Here is a 23,061-nt window from a genome sequence, read left to right as displayed (position 1 = left end):
TAAGGGAAGAGCATAATATCAAAATAGCATCAATAAATGGGAAAGAGGAAAAAAAAAAGAGAGAAGAGAAGAGGAAAAGAGGATAAGCAAGGGAAGATTAGGGTGGGCAGGGTCAGGTGTGACGGTCTGCATGGGGCGGGCAGACTATTTGGGGAGCGTATGGGCGATCTCCACCAATCCTGAGTCTGGGCCACAGTACAGAAACAACATTGTCGGAATATGGGTATGGGTATAAATAATGATACAGATATGAATATGGGCCCGTTTACCAACATGAGGGGGGTTATGTCGCAATATAGGACCTATACTGCGATGTGTCTTTAAAGTCGTACCAGGGAAACCAAATAGCTATGAAGTTAACTGTTTTCCCAGATGAGAAGGAAACCAGGTCTTCCATGTCCAAGAAGTGATCAATATTTGTGAACCACATTTTAATTGAGGGTGGAGAGGTAGATCTCCAAAGAATTGGGATCACCGCTTTAGCAGCGTTGCAAAGGTGTCTTAACAGGGAATGTTTGTAGGAGTGTGATCCTGCGGGGGTGTGATTAAGGAGCCAGAAATCTGGGTCTCTCGGGATTTCGTCACCTACTATCTGTTCGGTGCATTTAAATACTTCTGCCCAGAATGGGGTTATAAGAGGGCAATCCCACCAAATATGTATAAAACTCCCTGGGGCATTTTTGCATCTCCAACACATATTCGAAAGAGAGGGAAACATTCTATTGAGAACACGAGGGGTCCTATACCACCTATATATTAGTTTATAAAGGGTCTCTAGTGTCGAAATGCATAAAGAACTCGCCTGAGCATTCTTAAACACGGATTCCCAGTTAATTTGAGTAGGTAGCCCCGACAATTCCCTTTCCCAGGAAGCCAAGAAGGTAGGAGGTTGTGGGAAGAAATTTTCCATAATCAACGTATAAATTTGTGAAATAGTATGTGTGGGTGAACTGGGGGAGATACATAGTCTCTCAAATTCAGTGAGGTCCCTAGTTACGTCAGAGAAGTTCTTGGGAGATGATATAAAATGGTGGACCTGTAGGAACCTCCAAAACTCAGCACTGTGTAAGTTCCAAGAGGATTGAACATCTGAAAAAGAGCGCACCCTACCCGAGCTCACCAGCTGACCGACTCTGAAGATCCCAGCTTCTGCCCATGGGGCGAAAGCAGTCCCTTGAAGGCCAGGGGCAAATTCGGAGTTATAGAGAAAAGAGGGACCATTTGGAAGATATATAACTCTGGGATCTCAGCTTGGCCCATAATCTGAGCGTGGGAGAGACCGTGGGGTGTGACACCTTCGGGAGGGTAGGAAGCCAAGGTGCAATTTCTATGTAATATGGGAGACAGCCCTCCTCTAGGAGGACCCATTGTTTGCGATCCTTGGCACGTGTCCATTCCAGTATCCTATTCAGGTGTACTGCGTGGTAATAGTTAGGGATATGTGGGAGTTGTTGCCCCCCTTGATGTTTTCTCCTGAACAAAATATCATGTTTAAATCTAGGTGTATTACCACCCCATACAAATGTACGGATAAGCCTCTGGACATCTCGAAGCCATAGCAGGGGGATGTGTATCGGAAGGGTCTGGAGAAAGAATAAAATCCTGGGGAGGGCATTCATTTTAACTACGTTGATCCTTCCGAACCAGGACAGTCTCAGCTTTTTCCATAACAGGAAGTCTAAACGAAGCCTAGATAATAAGGGTTTAAAATTTAGGGAGAACACTTTGGATAAGTCATTGGTCAGTAACACCCCCAAATATTTTAATTTATGATCATGCCAGGTGAAGGGGAAGGCTTGTTTCAGGCTTTCTACTATAGCAGGAGGTGTAGTTAAGTTCATGGCAATAGATTTGGAATAATTTATTTTGAAGTTAGAGAGGGCTCCAAACTTCTCAAACTCCACCATTAAGTTTGGCAGAGAGGTGACCGGATTCGTGATTATTGCGAGTAGATCATCGGCATATAATGCCAGTTTGTATTCGGTCCCCCTTACTAACAAGCCCGAAATATTTGGGTTAGCCCTAATGCTTCGGGCTAGTGTTTCCATGCAAAGGACAAAGAGCAATGGGGATAGCGGGCATCCCTGTCGCGTACCGTTGAAAATTGGAAAGGAGTCAGAAAGGGAGCCATTAATCCTAATTTTGGCGGATGGGGAGGTATAGAGGGATAGGATTCTGTGGAGACAGATGCTACCAAGTCCCAGATGCCTCAATATTCCGGACATAAAATCCCAGTCCACTCTGTCAAAAGCTTTTTCTGCATCGGTTGACAGTAGGATAGATGGGGATGAGAACTGGCCTGCATAGTGAATCATGCTGAGCACTTTGGAGGTATTGTCCCTGGCTTCTCGGCCTAAAACAAACCCAGCTTGATCTCCATGTATCAAGCCAGGCAACAGTAGTTTAAGGCGGTTTGCAATCAATTTAGCGAAAAGCTTTATATCAATATTTAATAGGGAGATTGGGCGGTAGCTGGAGCAAAGACTGGGGTCTTTACCCTCTTTGGGTAAAACTGCAATATGGGCTTCGAGAGATTGTGGGGAGAAGGGCGATTGATCAGATATAGTGTTAAAGGCTCTTGTGAGTATGGGGATTAATTTCTCTTTAAAAGCTTTGTAGTAGGCAATAGTATATCCGTCGGGGCCGGGACTCTTGCCATTAGGAGAGGATTCGATAACTCTCTGAACCTCCTCAGCAGAAAAAGGGGCGTCTAGATCTTCTACTTCTGTTGCGGTCAGTGTGGGGAAATGTAAGGTCCTTAAATAGTCAGCTATGGCTTTTTGATGGGACGACCTGTCAATTCTGCCGGTTGGGCCGGAGAGGTTATACAGAGTAGAGTAATATGTCCTGAAGGCTCTGGCTATGTGAGATGTCTGGTGTTGGGGTTGGCCATGATTGTCTTTAATTGTATGAATGAAAGTAAGAGTACGTTGTTCTCTAAGTGCTTTGGCCAGTAATTTTCCAGGCTTGTTGCCCCATTGATAGTATCTGCTACGGCACTTCCGATAAGAAAACTTGACTCTATCTGAGAGTAACTTATTCAGAGCTGCCCTAGCAGTTTCGAGATCGGCGTAGTGTTGTGGGGTTTGGGATTTTTTATGTAGAAGCTCTAGAGATTGTATTTTAGACAGTAAATCCTCTCCGAGTTTCTCCCTCTGCTTTTTGCGAAAGGATCCTATTTGAACACAAACCCCTCTGATGACACATTTGTGTGCTTCCCATACTGAGACTTTGGAGATGTCATCTAAGTCATTGGTACAAATATAAGAGTCCAGAGCGTTATCAATTCGGGACTTACAGTCTGCATCTTGTAAGAAAGTGTCGTTGAAACGCCAGGACCATTGGCGATGTGCGTTGGGAGGTAAGCGTATGGTGAGGTTGACTGGGGCATGATCGGACCATACAATCTGTCCTATAGAGGCATCAGACAGAAGGTGTAAGTGTCGGTGACTCAAAAATAAATAATCAATCCTGGAATATGTCTGGTGTGGATGTGAGAAATAGGTGTAATCTATATCAGTGGGGTGTGTCAATCTCCAAGTGTCGATCAGCTGGTGGTCGAGCAGAGTACGTCTCATTCCCCTATGCTCCCTCTCTGGCTTGCAGGAGATATTTTTAGAATTGTCCTGGCGAGGATCCATGGTCCAATTCAGATCACCGCCCATCACTACCACCCCCTCCAATAGAGGTTCCGCGTCTTCTAGAACTGAGGATAAAAAGGAGGGTTGTTTAGCGTTAGGGGCATATACATTTAAAAAAGAGAAACGTTGGCCATGTATGTCGCATTTCACCAACAACCCCCTACCTTCAGCTATTCTGTGGGAGGCTACATTGAGGACAGGCAGATGGCGGGCAAGCAGGATGGCTACACCCAGTGTCTTACCAGCCGAATTATTGGACAGGAAAACATGCGGATAGTAGTGACATTTTAGGGACGGTGCGTGTCCCATCTTGAAGTGTGTTTCCTGAATAAAAGCAACGTCTATTTTCTCGTCTCTAAGCCATTTAAGAAGTTTAGACCTTTTTTCAGGGACATTCAGCCCTTTGACGTTAAGGGTAGTTACGTGTAGATCACTCACCCCCATTATCAGTCAGATCCAATCGTTTCACGATAGTCTTCTCTTCGGCAGACCCTGGGAGAGGTGAGGGAAAAATAACAACAGGGGGGGGGAGATAGGAAAAAAGGAAGAGCAAAGAAATAGAAAGAAAAAGCTGCGGCGGGAAAATCTCCGCCAAAAAGTACTTTAACATTAAACAAAAGTGGTATTACTACCAAAACTGCTGCAAAAAGGACAGGAGCGGAATCCTGCCGACTCCCGGTCCAAAGAAACAGGGGATGCAGCATATTGGGGTCCTGCGGGGGGTTCAGGACAGCGACCACTCCCAAAATAGAAACTCGTTAAATATACGGTATTACCGAGGTATGCACTAGGCATATGTGAAACATGAAAAATAGAGCATACAAATATATAAGTATATATATTGGCATAAGAGCGTACAGACGAACCTCAAGTTATCAAGCCGGGTTTCAGTAGACTTTAGTGTCTGTACACTGTTATCCATCTACATAAACAAAAACAACAAAAAATAAAAAGGGAAAAAAGAAAATATAAACAAAAACCGATCACATTGGTGAGCAACACATTGCACTATGAAGAAAGAGAAAAACTCAATGTATAACATATTCAACAAGCAAGTTTACATCCACTCGGGACGAGGCATCTCATTCAAGGAGGCTTCGAAAGTCGTGGGCCAGGAGTGGATCCCCGCATCCGCGGGGTGCGAACCTGCTGCCACGCGTCGTCTGGAGGGAGTACAATAGGTAAGTCCGGAAGGTGGTGAAAGGCGTCCCAGTCAGGAACCGGAACCGGGGGGATACCCAGAATCGTGAAGAAAGCCTGTAAGTCCGACGGTCTAGAAAGACTCGCAATTTTGCCGCCATGAGAGACCTGGAGGGAGAATGGAAAGCCCCATCTGTATTTCAGCTCGAGCTTCCTGAGAGAGTCTGTAAGAGGTTTCAAGGCGCGACGTTGTTGTAAGGTTGACCAGGCAAGGTCAGGGAATATCTGAATCTTGTCGCCTTGAAATTCAATGCTGTCTAGTTGACGGGCCGACTTCATTATTTCCTCTTTTTGGGCGTAATAGTGGAGCCTACAAATCACGTCCCGTGGTCTGTCGGAGGGCAAGCCTCGAGGACGAAGGGCTCTGTGAGCTCTATCGAACATAATGTCCTTGTTCGGGTCCAGGTCAATAAGTTCCCCAAATATCTTGGATAAGGCGTCTACCAGGTTTGTTTGCTGGACGCTCTCCGGCAGGCCCCTGACTCTAATATTATTTCGCCGGCCGCGATTATCCATGTCCTCAATGCGCGACTTTAAGAAAGAGATATCGTCCCGTTGGTGGGATAGCACTTCCCGAAATTTAGTCAAAGAGTCCACAGTAGACGATTCATGGCGTTCTAGGACATCAACTCGAGTCGCGATTTGAGACATATCTTGTCGGAGCGCTGTCACTTCCTGAGTGATGGTGGATAGTAGACGGGTCTCCAAGGCCGAGAAGTCTTGTTTCGTAGGAAGTGATCGTACATGAGACAATATTTCACTTATCTCCGCAGATAGGGAGAGGGCCTGTGAAGGCTCCGGAGTCCCAGGGGAGGCCATGTCGTCCACCGGGTCGTGTACACTCGAGAAGGTCGGGACGTTAGAAGGAGCAGAGGGGGTCGAGGTTGGAGAAGTTAGGAACTGACGTAGATCTAATGAACGTCGATTCGCGGGGGATGGGATCTCGTCCGGCTTAGTCTTGGCCTTCTTTTTTTTCTTTATCCCTTTCACCATGAGATCGGTCTTTAGATAAAACAGTTTAGAATTACACTTTCACATTTCCTCGGTACTATGTAGCATGAGGGCCGTCATCGTGCAAGAACCCCCCTCGTGGTCTTAGGGTAGCATCAGGCAGGCATGCACGAGGCTAAGGGCCCATTATTTCACTTGTAGTGGTGGTGCCTCTGATATGGCCCGATCGGGGTGTAGTTACAGGACCCCAGGCCACGGAGTAGGGAGTCAGCCAGCAAATATAGAGAGATTATTAAATGGATGGGTGGATGGATGAATGGGTGGGGGGAGTACTGTGACTGTTTTTATAATATTTTATAATGTGACCAAGCCTATATGGCCCAGCCTTGTGGGTCCCCCCTCTTTCCTTTATACACGGGTGCTGTAGCTGCAGTGAAAGCACAGTACAGTACCTTTCATTGAACTTAAGATGGCCGCCGGGCGTCTTCTCTCGTCGTTCCGTCTGACGAGTTGCCAGGTCCCTGTCACGGTGGGAGCTGAGAGCAGGGAGGAAACAACTAGCCGCGGCAAGCGGCCGGTGAGTCTTTAGAGCTCCGTTTGATGTTCACGGCCCGAGCAGCGGGTCCCGGAGCCGTTCCCGGCCTACTGTCCAAAATCGAGGTCCCGGCTTCTTCCAACCCCGCAGGCCGCAATCCGCGGGAGCAGTTAAAACTGCTCCCCGATTCCGCGGTACCTCAGGGGTCTCAGCCGGGGGGCACCAGGAGGGCAGCAGATGAATTAGGGCGGCCTAGGAGGCGCAGATACAAAGGGAATAGGTAGTTTGGGCTATGGGTCTAAGGAGCTCTCTTCAAGCACGTCTGCCTCCTTCAGACCCCAGACCACGCCCCCGATATACTCTTTTCTTAAGAAGCAATGTTGTGCCTGCCCTTTCTGAATGTTCCCCTGTGTTTCCTACTGCACATTATTAGTATCGCAAATTAATTGAATTGCCCCTTATATGGGAAATGCTGTCTACAGTTGATTTTATCTTCCAGGCAAATGTGCGCAATCTTTTACCTTAGGATACATAAACAGGTAAGCTGAAATCCGAGCGGTCATATTTACACTGTAGATCTGCAACAAAACTAAACAAGTCTGCCTGTAAGAATGTTCATAAAGGTAAAGTTCCCCTTTATAGTTTACCTGATGCCTACACATAGTGGAGGCAGCCATGTTTGGGTGTAACCCTACATCCAGACAATTGGTTCACTAACAACTAGCGACAAGCTGCAGATTCTAGTTTGATAGGCTGAATATTGGTTCAGCACTATATGGTGGTGGATCCGCCACCTAGAGCCGAACCTAGACTTATTGGTGCCCTGTACCATAAAGAGAATTGCGCCTCCCCCCCCCCCTTTCCAGTAGGGACATTTATACCACATTTGTGCATTTAACTTGAGAGCTTGTTGCTATTCAGTTACAAATACCCTTTATTAAATTACACATTTCAATATACTGCCATATCCAGGAGCAAAACTATAACCTGTCGCATTCCAGTCAAACACCTTACTCATTTGGTCTATTTGATCCTGCATAGAAACTATGAGTCAGTACAATATGAACCTACTTGTACTTTGTAAAAAAACAATCAGCATTGCAGCTGAGCAGATCTATGTAGTGTGCAGCCACACATCCAATCTCTTCCAGCCACACACTACATAGATCTGCTCAGCTACAATGCTGAACATTTTTTCACAAAAGTACAAGGTAACCTTCAAATAGTTAGAATCCTCTAGCTTAAACTATGTAAGGGCAGATAACTCCATGAATAGATTGCCTGACTGCAATGCCACAGGCAATGGGTTTGAATCCAGGGTATGTCATCATCTTGAAATGTAATAAAGGACAGTGTGACTGAATAACAAAGAGCTATCAAGTTAAGTTCATGAATGTTGTATAGGAATTAGCGATGGAAGGGGTGGGGGTAGGAGACAGGGGCAATCAGGAGTTGCTGGGCTTTAAAAAGGGGAGAAGCTACAAGTGAAAGTAATTAAAACAGATAACTGACAAGTGCTTCCAACAGCGCCCCCTACCCTGCAGCGCTATGTGCGCTGTCCCCTCCACACACACCTAGCTACGGCCCTGCCGCCACCCACACTACAAAATGGCTGGCAACACTGTGTCAATTATTATTACTTTCCATTCTTTATTTTGTTGCAATATATTCTGAAGTATGTAGTCAGAGAATGTCACTAAAGCACATAAATCCCTGTCCTACTGTGCTCTGTAATCTAGTTTAGCTAGCACACAAATACAACACACACCGATGCTAATTTCAGTCAGGAGTATGGGAGGAAGGAGTACCCAGAGGGGGTGGTATTCATGTGACCGGCGGTCGGGAGACCGACAGTCACATGACCTCCACCACCATCCAGACCCCTCACTATCCTGATGGTCGGCATGCCGACCAACAGGGACTATTTCCACTCGTGGGTGTCCACGACACCCATAGAGTGGGAATAGAACCCGTGGCGACCGTAGGCGTCTGTATGCTGCCGGGATCCGGCGTCGGTAAGCTGACCGGCGGCCAGCCATACTACACCCCCCAGAGGAAACCCAAGCAAGCAAACATGGGGATAACATACAGTCTATAGGTGCACATACAACATTTTAATTAAAAGGTAACAGTGACAGAAAGCATGGCCGCAACTGGGGGGGCCTAAGGGGACATGCGCTCCAGGTGCAAAATCTGAGAGGGTGCAGAGATGGGTATTTTGCCTCCCCTCCTTCCTCTCAGCACTAAGGGGCTACCTTCTGCCGGGTCCCAGAACCCTCGCTGCAGGTCCCTGCTCACCAGTACCACCAAGCAAATAGAAGACTTATGAATGGGGCGGGGTGGCCGTTCACACACGCCTATGTCTGCCCCCGGCCCTGTTCCTCAGGGCCTCCCCCTTCCTGCACGGCAGCTCCACCAGAGAAGGACAGGGCGAGAGGAAGCAGCAGCGGCCGATAATTAATCTGGGCACTGAGGTGAGGTCGCCAAAACAGTTGCTGCCTCCCAAACTGGCATGCATGGCTTTGTAGTTCTACAGTAGTTGGCCAGTTGGAGTCATCTCCCCTGTGAGTGTGATACAGTGATTGCATGGCTTTGTAACCCTATTCAAGTTGGTAATTTGGATTATGATATTATTCAGCGTTTCAATATATAAGTGCCTCCACCCAAGCTTGAGTTTAATTTAGGCTTGCTTGGGAAAGCCTGTGAACACTAGCTATTGTTAACACTCACTCCGATTGTAATAACTATCATACCTTCACTGCTTGTTCTTCTTTTGTGGTTTCAGATCTTCCTGTGACAAGATCAACAGTACTCCCGTCCGCTGGTATAGTATTGGTAAGTAGTAATACATGTAATGATATTAATTAACACTCGACTAACTTATGTATCTCGTGTTTTGTTTTACTAATCCATCAATGAATATGTAACAACAAGTATTATCATCACAATTTGTCTTGTAAGTATCAACAGTTACGGTATAATACAACTACTATTTGCATGCATTACCAAAAAATATTAAACCGGTAAAAATGAAGGTGATGCATCAAATAATACTATCAACCTATGTACTCCCCCTACCAGATTGTCTTTCTGGCAGTCCATTAAAATTATCCCCAATACTGGTCGACCCGAGTACTGCGTTGGTGCACAGTTAGGGCCCAAATGTAAGATTTTCAAGTAACCGCGTGTGAATTGGATCCAGATCAATATTTCATCTAGATCAAGTGCGCAGTATTAATTCAATAAACCACAGTTGAACTCATCCGTATGCACTGTTGATCGTCTTCAATCAGTATATGCCATTAACCTGTAATGTTCTGAAGGCAATTCATCAGGGGTGTATCAACCTATATCATCCGTTGAACCTCTATCTCCTTCCCACTACCACGGGGTGTTGATAGGAAGTAGTCAGCACAGTATTACTGTAGTTCTTCCTTATTTTAGGTGACTACTAGTGTGATACACTGACTCAATATTATTACCTGTGCTCCAGAGAAGGATGATACTAACTATCTGTATCAAATCACTATTACTGTCTCTCCTTATCTGGATATACTGCTGATTAGCCTCTAAAAACAACTTTACGGCTTGCTTGTACGGAGGTGTAGTTTAAGGTCAATGAGGTATATGCAGTAGAAAGGTTAATGATACTGACAATCTAGGGTTGACACACCAGCAGGTTCAGTTTATATTGCATCCGGGTGCGTTATAATAAACGTCAGTGCTATATGCAATCCAACAGTCTCTGAGTGCTTTATTTACCAAGATCCACTAGTCGGTCCCACTGGTGCAGTTCATGTATACTGATTACCTACAGCCTGTATATCTCTTGAAGTGTAGATGCTATCTACTTTAATAACTAGATATACACTGAGTTCAGGGCTGACTTCGTAGCACTAGGCATATCACTCACGTTTATATACTGTAGGAGGCGATGACGATGACATCGGCTGATCCTCCCCCAACTCCTCCTGCTGGGCGGCAATAGTTGGGCTGATCCTATCCCTTCCTGACGGGTCAGATCTGATGGTGCCTCCCCCTATTGCTCCGGCCCGCCTACCTCCTCTCTACAGGGACGGATCTAGACTTTTCTTTAGGGGGGGGCGGTTTACTGTTTAATCTTTACTCCTCCCTCTACAGTCCCAACTCCTCCCATCTGCAGTCCTAACTCCTCCTCTCTCAATTCTGACTGAACTTTTTGAGTGAGACTGAGATAGAGCTTTGTGATTGTTCTATCTACATGTGACTGTGCTATGGGGTAATTGTATTTATTAGCCCTAGTACCCACACACCAGCAAGTGAGGGGAAAATGCTCTGTAACCCTTGCTCTCCTGGCTCCCCTGTGCTGCTGTGGTATAAGCTACAGCACATCGTTCTGCCTAAGGCTCTCCCAGGAGAGCTCTCTTCTGCTCAAAAGTGGGCGTGGCTATGACTGTGTTAGGGGGGGCGGTCGCTCCCTTTGCCCCCCCCTAGATCCAGCCCTGCCTCTCTACTTCGACTGTATGGCGTGTGCACGGCTGCTCTCCCTCCGACTTGTTGCGGCGATCCGGGCTCTAGACAGCCATATATGGGTAAGTCTGCTCTCCTTTTTCCTCCCTGCGGCCAGCCGAGATACAGTTCTCCCTGAATATAGTCCGGTATTTTCCCGTTCTCCGTCGCGTATCTCTCCGGGGCTCCTGTCTGCATCACACCTCCTCAGCATCAGCCCAGCTGTTTTTTTTCTCCCCTTCTCAACTGTCACTATCCTTGCCCGCACGCTCCAGCTCTCCAGTCGCGAGTGACAGTCTCTAGAAACTTCTCTCCAACTGTCCCCACGTGCAATATCCCTGCAGACTATGGATTAATATCAGGCACAATCATATATATACATTGCATTTAGGGTACATCCACATATTATCACAGCAATTTACAATAAATAATAAGAATTTACTCACCGGTAATTCTGTTTCTCGTAGTCCGTAGTGGATGCTGGGAACTCCGTAAGGACCATGGGGAATAGCGGGCTCCGAAGGAGGCTGGGCACTCTAGAAAGATCTTAGACTACCTGGTGTGCACTGGCTCCTCCCACTATGACCCTCCTCCAAGCCTCAGTTAGGTACTGTGCCCGGACGAGCGTACACAATAAGGAAGGATTTTGAATCCCGGGTAAGACTCATACCAGCCACACCAATCACACCGTACAACTCGTGATATGAAACACAGTTAACAGTATGAAACAATAGAGCCTCTCAACAGATGGCTCAAAAATAACCCGATTTAGTTAACAATAACTATGTACAAGTATTGCAGATAAACCGCACTTGGGATGGGCGCCCAGCATCCACTACGGACTACGAGAAACAGAATTACCGGTGAGTAAATTCTTATTTTCTCTAACGTCCTAGTGGATGCTGGGAACTCCGTAAGGACCATGGGGATTATACCAAAGCTCCCAAACGGGCGGGAGAGTGCGGATGACTCTGCAGCACCGAATGAGAGAACTCCAGGTCCTCCTCAGCCAGGGTATCAAATTTGTAGAATTTTGCAAACGTGTTTGCCCCTGACCAAGTAGCTGCTCGGCAAAGTTGTAAAGCCGAGACCCCTCGGGCAGCCGCCCAAGATGAGCCCACCTTCCTTGTGGAATGGGCATTGACAGATTTTGGCTGTGGCAGGCCTGCCACAGTATGTGCAAGCTGAATTGTACTACAAATCCAACGAGCAATAGTCTGCTTAGAAGCAGGAGCACCCAGCTTGTTGGGTGCATACAGGATAAACAGCGAGTCAGATTTTCTGACTCCAGCCGTCCTGGAAACATATATTTTCAGGGCCCTGACAACGTCTAGCAACTTGGAGTCCTCCAAATCCTTAGTAGCCGCAGGCACCACAATAGGCTGGTTCAGGTGAAACGCTGACACCACCTTAGGGAGAAACTGGGGACGAGTCCTCAATTCTGCCCTATCCATATGGAAAATCAGATAAGGGCTTTTACATGATAAAGCCGCCAACTCTGACACTCGCCTGGCTGAAGCCAAGGCCACTAACATGACCACTTTCCACGTGAGATATTTCAGATCCACGGTTTTTAGTGGCTCAAACCAATGTGATTTTAAGAAACTCAACATCACGTTGAGATCCCAAGGTGCCACAGGAGGCACAAATGGGGGCTGAATATGCTGCACTCCTTTCACAAATGTCTGAACTTCAGGTACTGAAGCTAGTTCTTTTTGAAAGAAAATCGACAGAGCCGAGATCTATACCTTAATGGAGCCCAGTTTTAGGCCCATATTCACTCCTGCTTGCAGGAAATGCAGAAATCGACCTAGTTGAAATTCCTCTGTTGGGGCCTTTTTGGCCTCGCACCATGCAACATATTTCCGCCATATGCAGTGATAATGCTTTGCCGCAACATCTTTCCTGGCTTTAATAAGCGTAGGAATGACTTCCTCCGGAATGCCCTTTTCCTTCAGGATCCGGCGTTCAACCGCCATGCCGTCAAACGTAGCCGCGGTAAGTCTTGGAACAGACAGGGGCCCTGCTGCAGCAGGTCCTGTCTGAGCGGCAGAGACCACGGGTCCTCTGAGATCATCTCTTGAAGTTCCGGGTACCACGCTCTTCTCAGCCAATCCGGAACCACGAGAATTGTGTTTACTCCTCGCTTTCTTATTATTCTCAATACCTTTGGTATGAGAGGTAGAGGAGGGAACACATAAACTGACCGGTACACCCACGGTGTCACTAGAGCGTCCACAGCTATCGCCTGAGGGTCCCTTGACCTGGCGCAATACTTCTCTAGTTTTTTGTTTAGGCGGGACGCCATCATGTCCACCTGTGGACGACCCCATTGATTTACAATCATTTGGAAGACTTCTGGATGAAGTCCCCACTCTCCCGGGTGGAGGTCGTGCCTGCTGAGAAAGTCTGCTTCCCAGTTGTCCACTCCCGGGATGAACACTGCTGACAGTGCTAGTACATGATTCTCCGCCCATCGGAGAATTTTTGTGGCTTCTGCCATCGCCGTCCTGCTTCTTGTGCCGCCCTGTCGATTCACATGGGCGACTGCCGTGATGTTGTCTGACTGGATCAGCACCGGCTGGTGTAGGAGCAGGGATTTTGCTTGACTTAGGGCATTGTAAATGGCCCTTAGTTCCAGAATATTTATGTGAAGGGCAGTCTCCTGACTTGACCATAGTCCTTGGAAATTTCTTCCCTTTGTGACTGCCCCCCAGCCTCGTAGGCTGGCATCCGTGGTCACCAGGACCCAGTCCTGTATGCCGAATCTGCGGCCCTCCAGAAGATGAGCACTGTGCAGCCACCACAGAAGAGACACCCTGGTTCGTGGAGACAGGGTTATTAAACGATGCATCTGAAGATGCGATCCGGACCACTTGTCCAACAGGTCCCACTGAAAAATCCTGGCATGGAACCTGCCGAATGGAATTGCTTCGTAAGAAGCTACCATCTTTCCCAGGACCCGCGTGCAGTGATGCACCGATACCTGTTTTGGTTTTAGGAGGTCTCTGACTAGAGAAGACAACTCCCTGGCTTTCTCCTCCGGGAGAAACACTTTTTTCTGGGCCGTGTCCAGAATCATTCCCAGGAACATTAGACGTGTCGTGGGGACCAGCTGTGACTTTGGGATATTCAAAATCCAGCCGTGCTGGCTCAGCACTTCCTGAGATAGTGCTACTCCCACTAACAACTGTTCCTTGGATCGTGCCTTTATTAGGAGATCGTCCAAGTATGGGATAATTAAAACTCCCTTTTTTCGAAGGAGTATCATCATTTCCGCCATAACCTTGGTAAATACCCTCGGTGCCGTGGAGAGTCCAAACGGCAGCGTCTGGAATTGGTAATGGCAGTCCTGTACCACAAATCTGAGGTACTCCTGGTGAGAATTGTAAATGGGGACATGCAGGTAAGCATCCTTGATGTCCAGGGATACCATGTAATCCCCCTCGCCCAGGCTTGCAATAACCGCCCTGAGCGATTCCATCTTGAACTTGAATTTTTTTATGTATGTGTTCAAGGATTTCAAATTTAAAATGGGTCTCACCGAACCGTCCGGTTTCGGCACCACAAATAGTGTGGAATAGTAACCCCGGCCTTGTTGAAGTAGGGGTACTTTGATTATCACCTGCTGGGAATACAGCTTGTGAATCGCTGCTAGCACCGCCTCCCTGTCTGAGGGAGCAATCGGCAAGGCGGATTTTAGGAAACGGCGGGGTGGAGTCGCCTCGAATTCCAGCCTGTATCCCTGAGATACTATTTGAAGGATCCAGGGATCCACCTGTGAGCGGGCCCACTGATCGCTGAAATTCCTGAGGCGGGCCCCCACCGTACCTGGCTCCGCCTGTGAAGCCCCACCGTCATGCGGCGGACTTGGAAGAGGAAGTGGGGGAGGACTTTTGTTCCTGGGAACCTGCTGTTTGCTGCAGCCTTTTTCCCCTGCCTCTTGACAGAAAAGACCCTCCTTTTCCCCGCTTGTTTTTCTGGGACCGAAAGGACTGAACCTGATAAAATGGCGCCTTCTTAGGCTGTGAGGGGACATGGGGTAAAAATGCTGACTTCCCAGACGTTGCTGTGGAAACTAGGTCGGAGAGACCATCCCCAAATAATTCCTCCCCCTTATAAGGCAAGACTTCCATGTGCCTTTTGGAATCTGCATCTCCAGTCCACTGGCGAGTCCATAAGCATCTCCTAGCAGAGATAGATAATGCACTTATTTTAGATGCCAGCCGGCAGATTTCCCTCTGTGCATCTCTCATGTATAAGACTGAGTCTTTTATATGGTCAATTGTTAGCAGGATCGTGTCTCTGTCTAACGTGTCAATATTTTCTGACAGTTTATCTGACCACGCAGCGGCAGCACTGCACATCCATGCTGACGCAATAGCTGGTCTGAGTATAATGCCTGAGTGTGTATATACAGACTTCAGGATCGCCTCCTGCTTTCTATCAGCAGGTTCCTTAAGGGCGGCCGTATCCTGGGAAGGTAGTGCCACCTTTTTAGACAAACGTGTGAGCGCTTTATCCACCCTCGGGGGTGTTTCCCAACGTAACCTATCCTCTGGCGGGAAAGGGAACGCCATTAGTAGCTTCTTAGGAATTACCAATTTCTTATCAGGGGAAGCCCACGCTTCTTCACACACTTCATTTAATTCATCTGACGGGGGAAAAACTACAGGTAGTTTTTTCTCCCCAAACATAATACCCTTTTTTGTGGTACCTGGATGTAAATCAGAAATATTTAACACCTCTTTCATTGCCTCAATCATGCAGTGAATGGCCTTAACGGGCATTAAATTTGACTCATCGTCGTCGACACTGGTGTCAGTATCCGTGTCGACATCTACTTGTGCCACCTGAGATAACGGGCGTTTCAGAGTCCCTGATGACTTTTGAGACACCTGGACAGGCACGAGCTGAAGACTCGGCTGTCCCACAGTCGGCATGTCGTCAAATTTTTTATGTAAGGAGTCTATACGTGCACTCATTTCCTGCCATAATACCATCCACTCAGGTGTCTGACCCCCAGGGGGTGACATCCCTGCTAAAGGCATCTGCTCCCCCTCCACATCATTATCCTCCTCAAACATGTCGACACAGCCGTACCGACACACTCCACACACACAGGGAATGCTCAAATAGAGGACAGGACCCACAAAAGCCCTTTGGGGGGACAGAGTAAGAGTATGCCAGCACACACCAGAGCGCTATATATATACAGGGACTAACTGAGTTATGTCCCTAATAGCTGCTTTTTATATAATATACTGTATACAGTGCCAATTTTAATGCCCCCCCTCTCTTTTCCCTCTTACTGTACTGTAGAATTGCAGGGAAGAGCCAGGGAGCTTCCTTCCAGCCGAGCTGTGAGGGAAAAATGGCGCCAGTGTGCTGAGGAGATAGGCTCCGCCCCTTTTTTGCGGCCTATTCTCCCGCTTTCTATGGGATTCTGGCAGGGGTATTTACCTCATATATAGCCCCAGGGGCTATATATTGAGGTATTTTAGCCAGCCAAGGTGTTTTTATTGCTGCCTCAGGGCGCCCCCCCCCCCCAGCGCCCTGCACCCTCAGTGACAGGAGTGTGAAGTGTGTATGAGGAGCAATGGCGCACAGCTGCAGTGCTGTGCGCTACCTTGGTGAAGACAGGATGTCTTCATGCCGCCGATTTTCCGGACCATCTTCTTGCTTCTGGCTCTGTAAGGGGGACGGCGGCGCGGCTCCGGGACCGAACATCAAGGCTGGGCCTGCGGTCGATCCCTCTGGAGCTAATGGTGTCCAGTAGCCTAAGAAGCCCAATCCGGCTGCAAGCAGGCGAGTTCGCTTCTTCTCCCCTTAGTCCCTCGCTGCAGTGAGCCTGTTGCCAGCAGGTCTCACTGAAAATAACAAATTCTAAGACTATAACTTTCTAAGAGCTCAGGAGAGCCCCTAGTGTGCATCCAACCTCGGCCGGGCACGAAATCTAACTGAGGCTTGGAGGAGGGTCATAGTGGGAGGAGCCAGTGCACACCAGGTAGTCTAAGATCTTTCTAGAGTGCCCAGCCTCCTTCGGAGCCCGCTATTCCCCATGGTCCTTACGGAGTTCCCAGCATCCACTAGGACGTTAGAGAAATTACAATTATATATACACCCCTTTGTCTGTATTTGATACGGGCTACAGCTTATATCAGGTTTATAACACCAGCCAGTCCTAGAGACTCCTCTCTGCAACCAGGATAACCCACATTGTGTCCCCCCTGCCCAGAAAGTTGGTACTCCTCCTCTTTAATTGGTCCTAGGTCCTGACTAGCATACTGGGTCTTGCATTCCTACAGTAGTTGGCCAGTCAGAGTCCCCCACAATACTCTATCTGAGGTGCATGTTAGTTTTCTTGTGTTCCTATCCATTTTCCTAGGGGGGGGGGGGGGGGGGGGGGTGAGTGAGTGAGTGAGTGAGTGAGTGAGAGAGAGAGAGAGAGAGAGAGAGAGAGAGAGAGTCAAAATACTGTCTTGCCCTGGGTGCCAAAAATCCTAGTTTTGGCCCTGCAGATAGAAGCAACAGCTCCTACCTGCCATGTTACAGGCTGTGTTTGAAAAATGACAGGAGCTGATTGGTTGGTACTTTGCGGTCTATTTATTAAGCCTTGGATGGAGATAAAGTCAACGGAAATAAAGTACCAGCCAATCCACTCCTAACTGACATTTTTCAAACCCAGTCTGTGACGTGTCAGTTAGGAGCGGATTGGCTGGTACTTTATCTCCATCTAATGCTTAGTAAATAGACCCCTTTATCTGTCTCCACGGCTTAGTAATTAGACCCCTTAATATTTTGTATTTACCGCAGTATTGAAACAGTTTTCCTCTATATATGAAAACAGGACTGTCCTGAGGTAAGTATTACTTCTGTCTGCAAACAGTTGTGGCAGCCATTTTGTAAGTGATTCACAATGCATCCTATCAATTCGCTAGGAACCGAGACCCCATGAATACCGGTCATGTATCAGCAATATTGACCATAAAGGGCCATGTGGCTCAGTGATGACACGCATTCCCTGAAAAGCAAAAATCTGCCACGCAAAATCAGCTTTTCAGCACACAAAATGGCTGCCATTGTTTGTAGGGTATTATCAATTCATAAATGTATCACATACATAACATTCTAGCCGTTTTGCACGCAACTTTTTCAGCCACTAATAAACAAGAAACGACAACGCGCATTCTAATGTGTATTTATCTATCATTGTGTTGCAGTGTGCTTTTTGTTCTATTTTAGTGCATCAAGGCTTGTCATCACAATTACAACGTACATGAAGTCTTACCAGAGGTCAGCGATGTGAATATTATAATTAATGTTGAACTCCAAGGGCGGGATGTAATGAGGTCCGAGATAAGCAGCCGTGCGAGATGCGGCCGAACTCGGAAGATTTTTTAAAGGGGCAATCATGTACAAGGCAAAACCATGCTTATTAATGACTGCCCCTTTAAAAAAAAAAAAACAAAAAAAAAACCTACGTCTGACTTTATTACATCCCAGCCAAAGGCTCCAATTCCCTTAGTCATTCATATAAGCCTACCCTACCAGCACCGTTCATATATTCCTCCCATATAATATCATACCCCCTTACTTAATAGTTACACACAGCCGCTCCTCCGGCGAGATCGCTAGTCGCATCTTCGTGTCACTTCTGATGAGGGCCGGCCTCAGGTGCTCCAGCAGCTCATCAAACGTTCCCACCGACATTTTAAAATAGTTAAAAAACCTTTTGGGGCACGTCCGTAGGTCTCCGTAACGAAGGTGGAACTGGCCCTTGGAAAACCTCTGGCTGGTCAGTGGATGTACCCAGTAATTCCTGACCGTTTCCCTCCTTCGCTTTTTCCTTTTGGACAAGACATAGCCCAGCACCAACAACCAAAACTGTATCTCGTCGTCCATGGTTATCTCTAGGCACAAAAAAATAAGATTTTACTTACCGGTAAATCTATTTCTCGTAGTCCGTAGAGGATGCTGGGGACTCCATAAGGACCATGGGGATAGACGGGCTCCGCAGGAGACATGGGCACTTTAAGAAAGAATTTAGTTCCTGGTGTGCACTGGCTCCTCCCTCTATGCCCCTCCTCCAGCCCTCAGTTAGAGAAACTGTGCCCAGAGGAGATGGACAGTACGAGGAAAGGATTTTGTTAATCCAAGGGCAAGATTCATACCAGCCACACCAATCACACCGTATAACTTGTGAAAACTACCCAGTTAACAGTATGAAAACAATATATCATCAGTTCAAGACCGATGCAACTATAACATAACCCTTATTGAAGCAATAACTATATACAAGCATTGCAGAAGAAGTCCGCACTTGGGACGGGCGCCCAGCATCCTGGATCCTATGGACTACGAGAAATAGATTTACCGGTAAGTAAAATCTTATTTTCTCTAACGTCCTAGAGGATGCTGGGGACTCCGTAAGGACCATGGGGATTATACCAAAGCTCCCAAACGGGCGGGAGAGTGCGGATGACTCTGCAGCACCGAATGAGCAAACATGAGGTCCTCCTCAGCCAGGGTATCAAACTTGTAGAATTTTGCAAAAGTGTTTGAACCCGACCAAGTAGCAGCTCGACACAGCTGTAGTGCCGAGACCCCCCGGGCAGCCGCCCAAGAAGAGCCCACCTTCCTAGTGGAATGGGCCTTGACCGATTTTGGTAACGGCAAACCAGCCGTAGAATGCGCTTGCTGAATCGTGTTACAAATCCAGCGAGCAACAGTTTGCTTTGAAGCAGGGGCACCAATCTTGTTGGATACATACAGGACAAACAGCGCTTCAGTTTTCCTGACTCTAGCCGTTCTGGCTACGTAAATTTTCAAAGCCCTGACCACATCAAGTAACTCGGAATCCTCCAAGTCACGTGTAGCCACAGGCACCACAATAGGTTGGTTCATATGAAAAGATGAAACCACTTTTGGCAGAAATTGCGAACGGGTCCGCAATTCTGCTCTATCCATATGGAAAACCAAACAGGGGCTTTTATGTGACAAAGCCGCTAATTCAGACACTCGCCTAGCCGAAGCCAAGGCTAATAACATGACCACCTTCCACGTGAGATATTTCAACTCCACCGTTTTAAGTGGTTCAAACCAGTGTGACTTTAGGAAACGTAACACCACGTTAAGATCCCAAGTTGCCACCGGAGGCACAAAAGGAGGCTGAATATGCAGCACTCCCTTTACAAAAGTCTGAACTTCTGGGAGAGAAGCCAATTCTTTTTGAAAGAAAATGGATAGGGCCGAAATCTGGACCTTAATGGAACCTAATTTAAGGCCCAAATTCACTCCAGTTTGTAGGAAGTGAAGGAAACGACCCAGATGGAATTCTTCCGTAGGAGCATTCTTGGTCTCACACCAAGAAACATATTTTCACCATATACGGTGATAATGTTTTGCTGTTACTTCCTTCCTAGCCTTTATCAGCGTAGGGATAACCTCAACCGGAATGCCTTTTTCTGCTAGGATCCGGCGTTCAACCGCCATGCCGTCAAACGCAGCCGCGGTAAGTCTTGGAACAGACAGGGTCCCTGTTGCAACAGGTCCTGTCTTAGAGGAAGAGGCCACGGATCTTCTGTGAGCAGTTCCTGCAGATCTGGATACCAGGTCAGTCTTGGCCAATCTGGAACAATGAGGATTGTTCTCACTCCTTTTCTTCTTACTATCCTCAACACCTTTGGTATGAGAGGAAGAGGAGGAAATACATAGACTGACCGGAACACCCACGGTGTCACTAGGGCGTCTACCGCTACTGCCCGAGGGTTTCTTGACCTGGCGCAATACCTCTGTAGCTTTTTGTTGAGGCGGGACGCCATCATGTCTATCTGTGGCAGTTCCCACCGACTCACAATCTGTGCGAAGACTTCTGGATGAAGTCCCCACTCTCCCGGGTGTAGGTCGTGTCTGCTGAGTAAGTCTGCTTCCCAGTTGTCCACTCCCGGAATGAACACTGCTGACAGTGTGCTTACATGATTCTCCGCCCAGCGAAGAATTCTGGTGGCTTCCGCCATTGCCACTCTGCTCCTTGTGCCGCCTTGGCGGTTTACATGAGCCACTGCAGTGATGTTGTCTGACTGGATCAGAACTGGTCGGTCGCGAAGTAAGGTCTCCGCTTGACGTAGGGCGTTGTATATGGCCCTTAGCTCCAGGATTTTGATGTGAAGACAAGTCTCTTGACTTGACCAAAGACCCTGGAAATTTCTTCCCTGTGTGACTGCTCCCCAACCTCGGAGGCTTGCGTCCGTGGTCACCAGGATCCAGTCCTGAATGCCGAATCTGCGGCCCTCGAGAAGGTGAGCACTCTGCAGCCACCACAGTAGTGACACCCTGGCCCAGGGGGATAGGGTGATCAACCGATGCATCTGAAGATGTGACCCGGACCACTTGTCCAGTAGGTCCCATTGGAAAGTCCTCGCATGGAACCTGCCGAAGGGAATGGCCTCGTATGACGCCACCATCTTTCCCAGGACTCGAGTGCAATGATGCACTGACACCTGTTTTGGTTTCAATAGGTTCTTGACCAGAGTCATGAGTTCCTGGGCCTTCTCTATCGGGAGATAAACCCTCTTCTGGTCCGTGTCCAGAATCATGCCCAAGAAGGGCAGACGAGTCGTAGGAACCAACTGCGACTTTGGAATATTGAGAATCCAGCCGTGTTGCTGTAACACTTTCAGTGAAAGAGATACGCTGTTCAGCAACTGCTCTCTTGATCTCGCTTTTATGAGATCGTCCAAGTACGGGATAATTGTGACACCTTGCTTCCGCAGGAGCACCATCATTTCCACCATTACCTTGGTGAAAATCCTCGGGCCGTTGAGAGAACAAACGGCAACTCTGAAATTGGTAATGACAATCCTGTACCGCCTGATGAGGTGGATAAATGGGGACATGAAGGTACGCATCCTTTATGTCCAGTGACTCCATAAAATCCCCCCCTTCCAGGCTTGCGATGACCGCTCTTAGCGATTCCATCTTGAACCTTTTCAAGTATAAGTTCAGAGAATTTAAATTCAATATGGGTCTGACCAAACCGTCCGGTTTCGGGACTACAAACATGGTCGAATAATAACCCCTTCCCTGTTGAAGGAGGGGAACCTTGACCACCACCTGCTGAAGATACAAATTTTGTATTGCGTTTAACACTATTTCCCTCTCTTGGGGGGAAGATGGTAGGGCCGATTTGAAATACCGGCGAGGAGGCACCTCTTCGAATTCCAGCTTGTAACCCTGAGACACAATTTCTATTGCCCAAGGATCCACCTGGGAGTGAACCCACATATGGCTGAAATTCCGGAGACGTGCACCCACAGGGCCCGGCTCCGCCAGTGGAGCCCCAGCGTCATGCGGTGGATTTTGTAGAGGCCGGTGAGGACTTCTGTTCCTGGGAACTAGCTGCGTTGTGCAGCTTCTTTCCTCTGCCCCTACCTCTGACAAGAAAGGACGTACCTCGGACTTTCTTGTTTCTTTGTGAACGAAAGGACTGCATTTTATAATGCAGTGCTCTCTTAGGCTGTGAGGGAACATAAGGCAAAAAATTTGACTTTCCAGCTGTAGCTGTGGAGACCAGGTAAAACCTCCATATGCCTTTTTGAGTCGGCATCACCTGTCCATTGCCGAGTCCACAGGACCCTTCTGGCAGAAATCGACATAGCGTTTATTCTAGAACCCAGTAGACTAATGTCTCTTTGAGCATCTCTCATATATAGGACAGCGTCTTTTATATGCCCCAGGGTCAATAATACAGTATTCTTATCTAGGGTATCCAATTCCTCAGATAAGGTATCCGTCCATGCCGCTACAGCACTACACACCCAGGCCGACACAATTGCCGGTCTTCGTAAGGTACCCGAATGTGTATAAATGGACTTCAGGGTAACCTCCTGTTTGCGATCAGCAGCATCTTTGAGGGTAGCCGTATCCTGGGACGGCAGGGCTACCTTTTTGGATAAGCGTGTTAAAGCTTTGTCCACCCTAGGGGAGGATTCCCATCGTACCCTATCCGTTGGCGGGAAAGGATACGCCATAAGAATCCGTTTGGAAATCTGCAGTTTTTTATCTGGAGATTCCCAAGCTTTTTCACATAACTCATTCAGTTCGTGTGAGGGGGGAAAAGTTACCTCAGGCTTCTTTCCCTTATACATATACACCCTCGTGTCAGGGACAGGGGTTTCCTCTGATGTGCAAAACATCCTTTATTGCTATAATCCTATATCGAAGGGATTTAGCCAATTTTGGCTG

The 23,061-nt window shown here is 47.7% G+C and overlaps 1 protein-coding gene across 3 annotated transcripts in view; it reads right to left on the bottom strand.

The window, feature by feature from the left end:
* Nucleotides 1-23,061, bottom strand: part of LOC135050225 (uncharacterized) — a 28,896-nt gene that overhangs the window by 2,907 nt on the left and 2,928 nt on the right. For 2 of the 3 annotated variants that reach the window (XM_063956513.1, XM_063956514.1), the window contains exon 2: nucleotides 18,413-18,728. In XM_063956513.1, coding sequence (XP_063812583.1) covers nucleotides 18,413-18,720 — 308 coding nt within the window. In that variant the 5' untranslated portion in view covers nucleotides 18,721-18,728. The remainder of the gene's footprint in view (nucleotides 1-18,412; nucleotides 18,729-23,061) is intronic. The other variant, XM_063956515.1, reaches the window with a different exon arrangement.

This window comes from Pseudophryne corroboree, chromosome 2 (assembly GCF_028390025.1).
Source record: "Pseudophryne corroboree isolate aPseCor3 chromosome 2, aPseCor3.hap2, whole genome shotgun sequence".
Lineage (NCBI taxonomy): Eukaryota > Metazoa > Chordata > Amphibia > Anura > Myobatrachidae > Pseudophryne > Pseudophryne corroboree.
The sequence above is the reverse complement of the archived record's forward strand: the minus strand, read 5'-3'. Positions and strand labels throughout refer to the sequence as shown.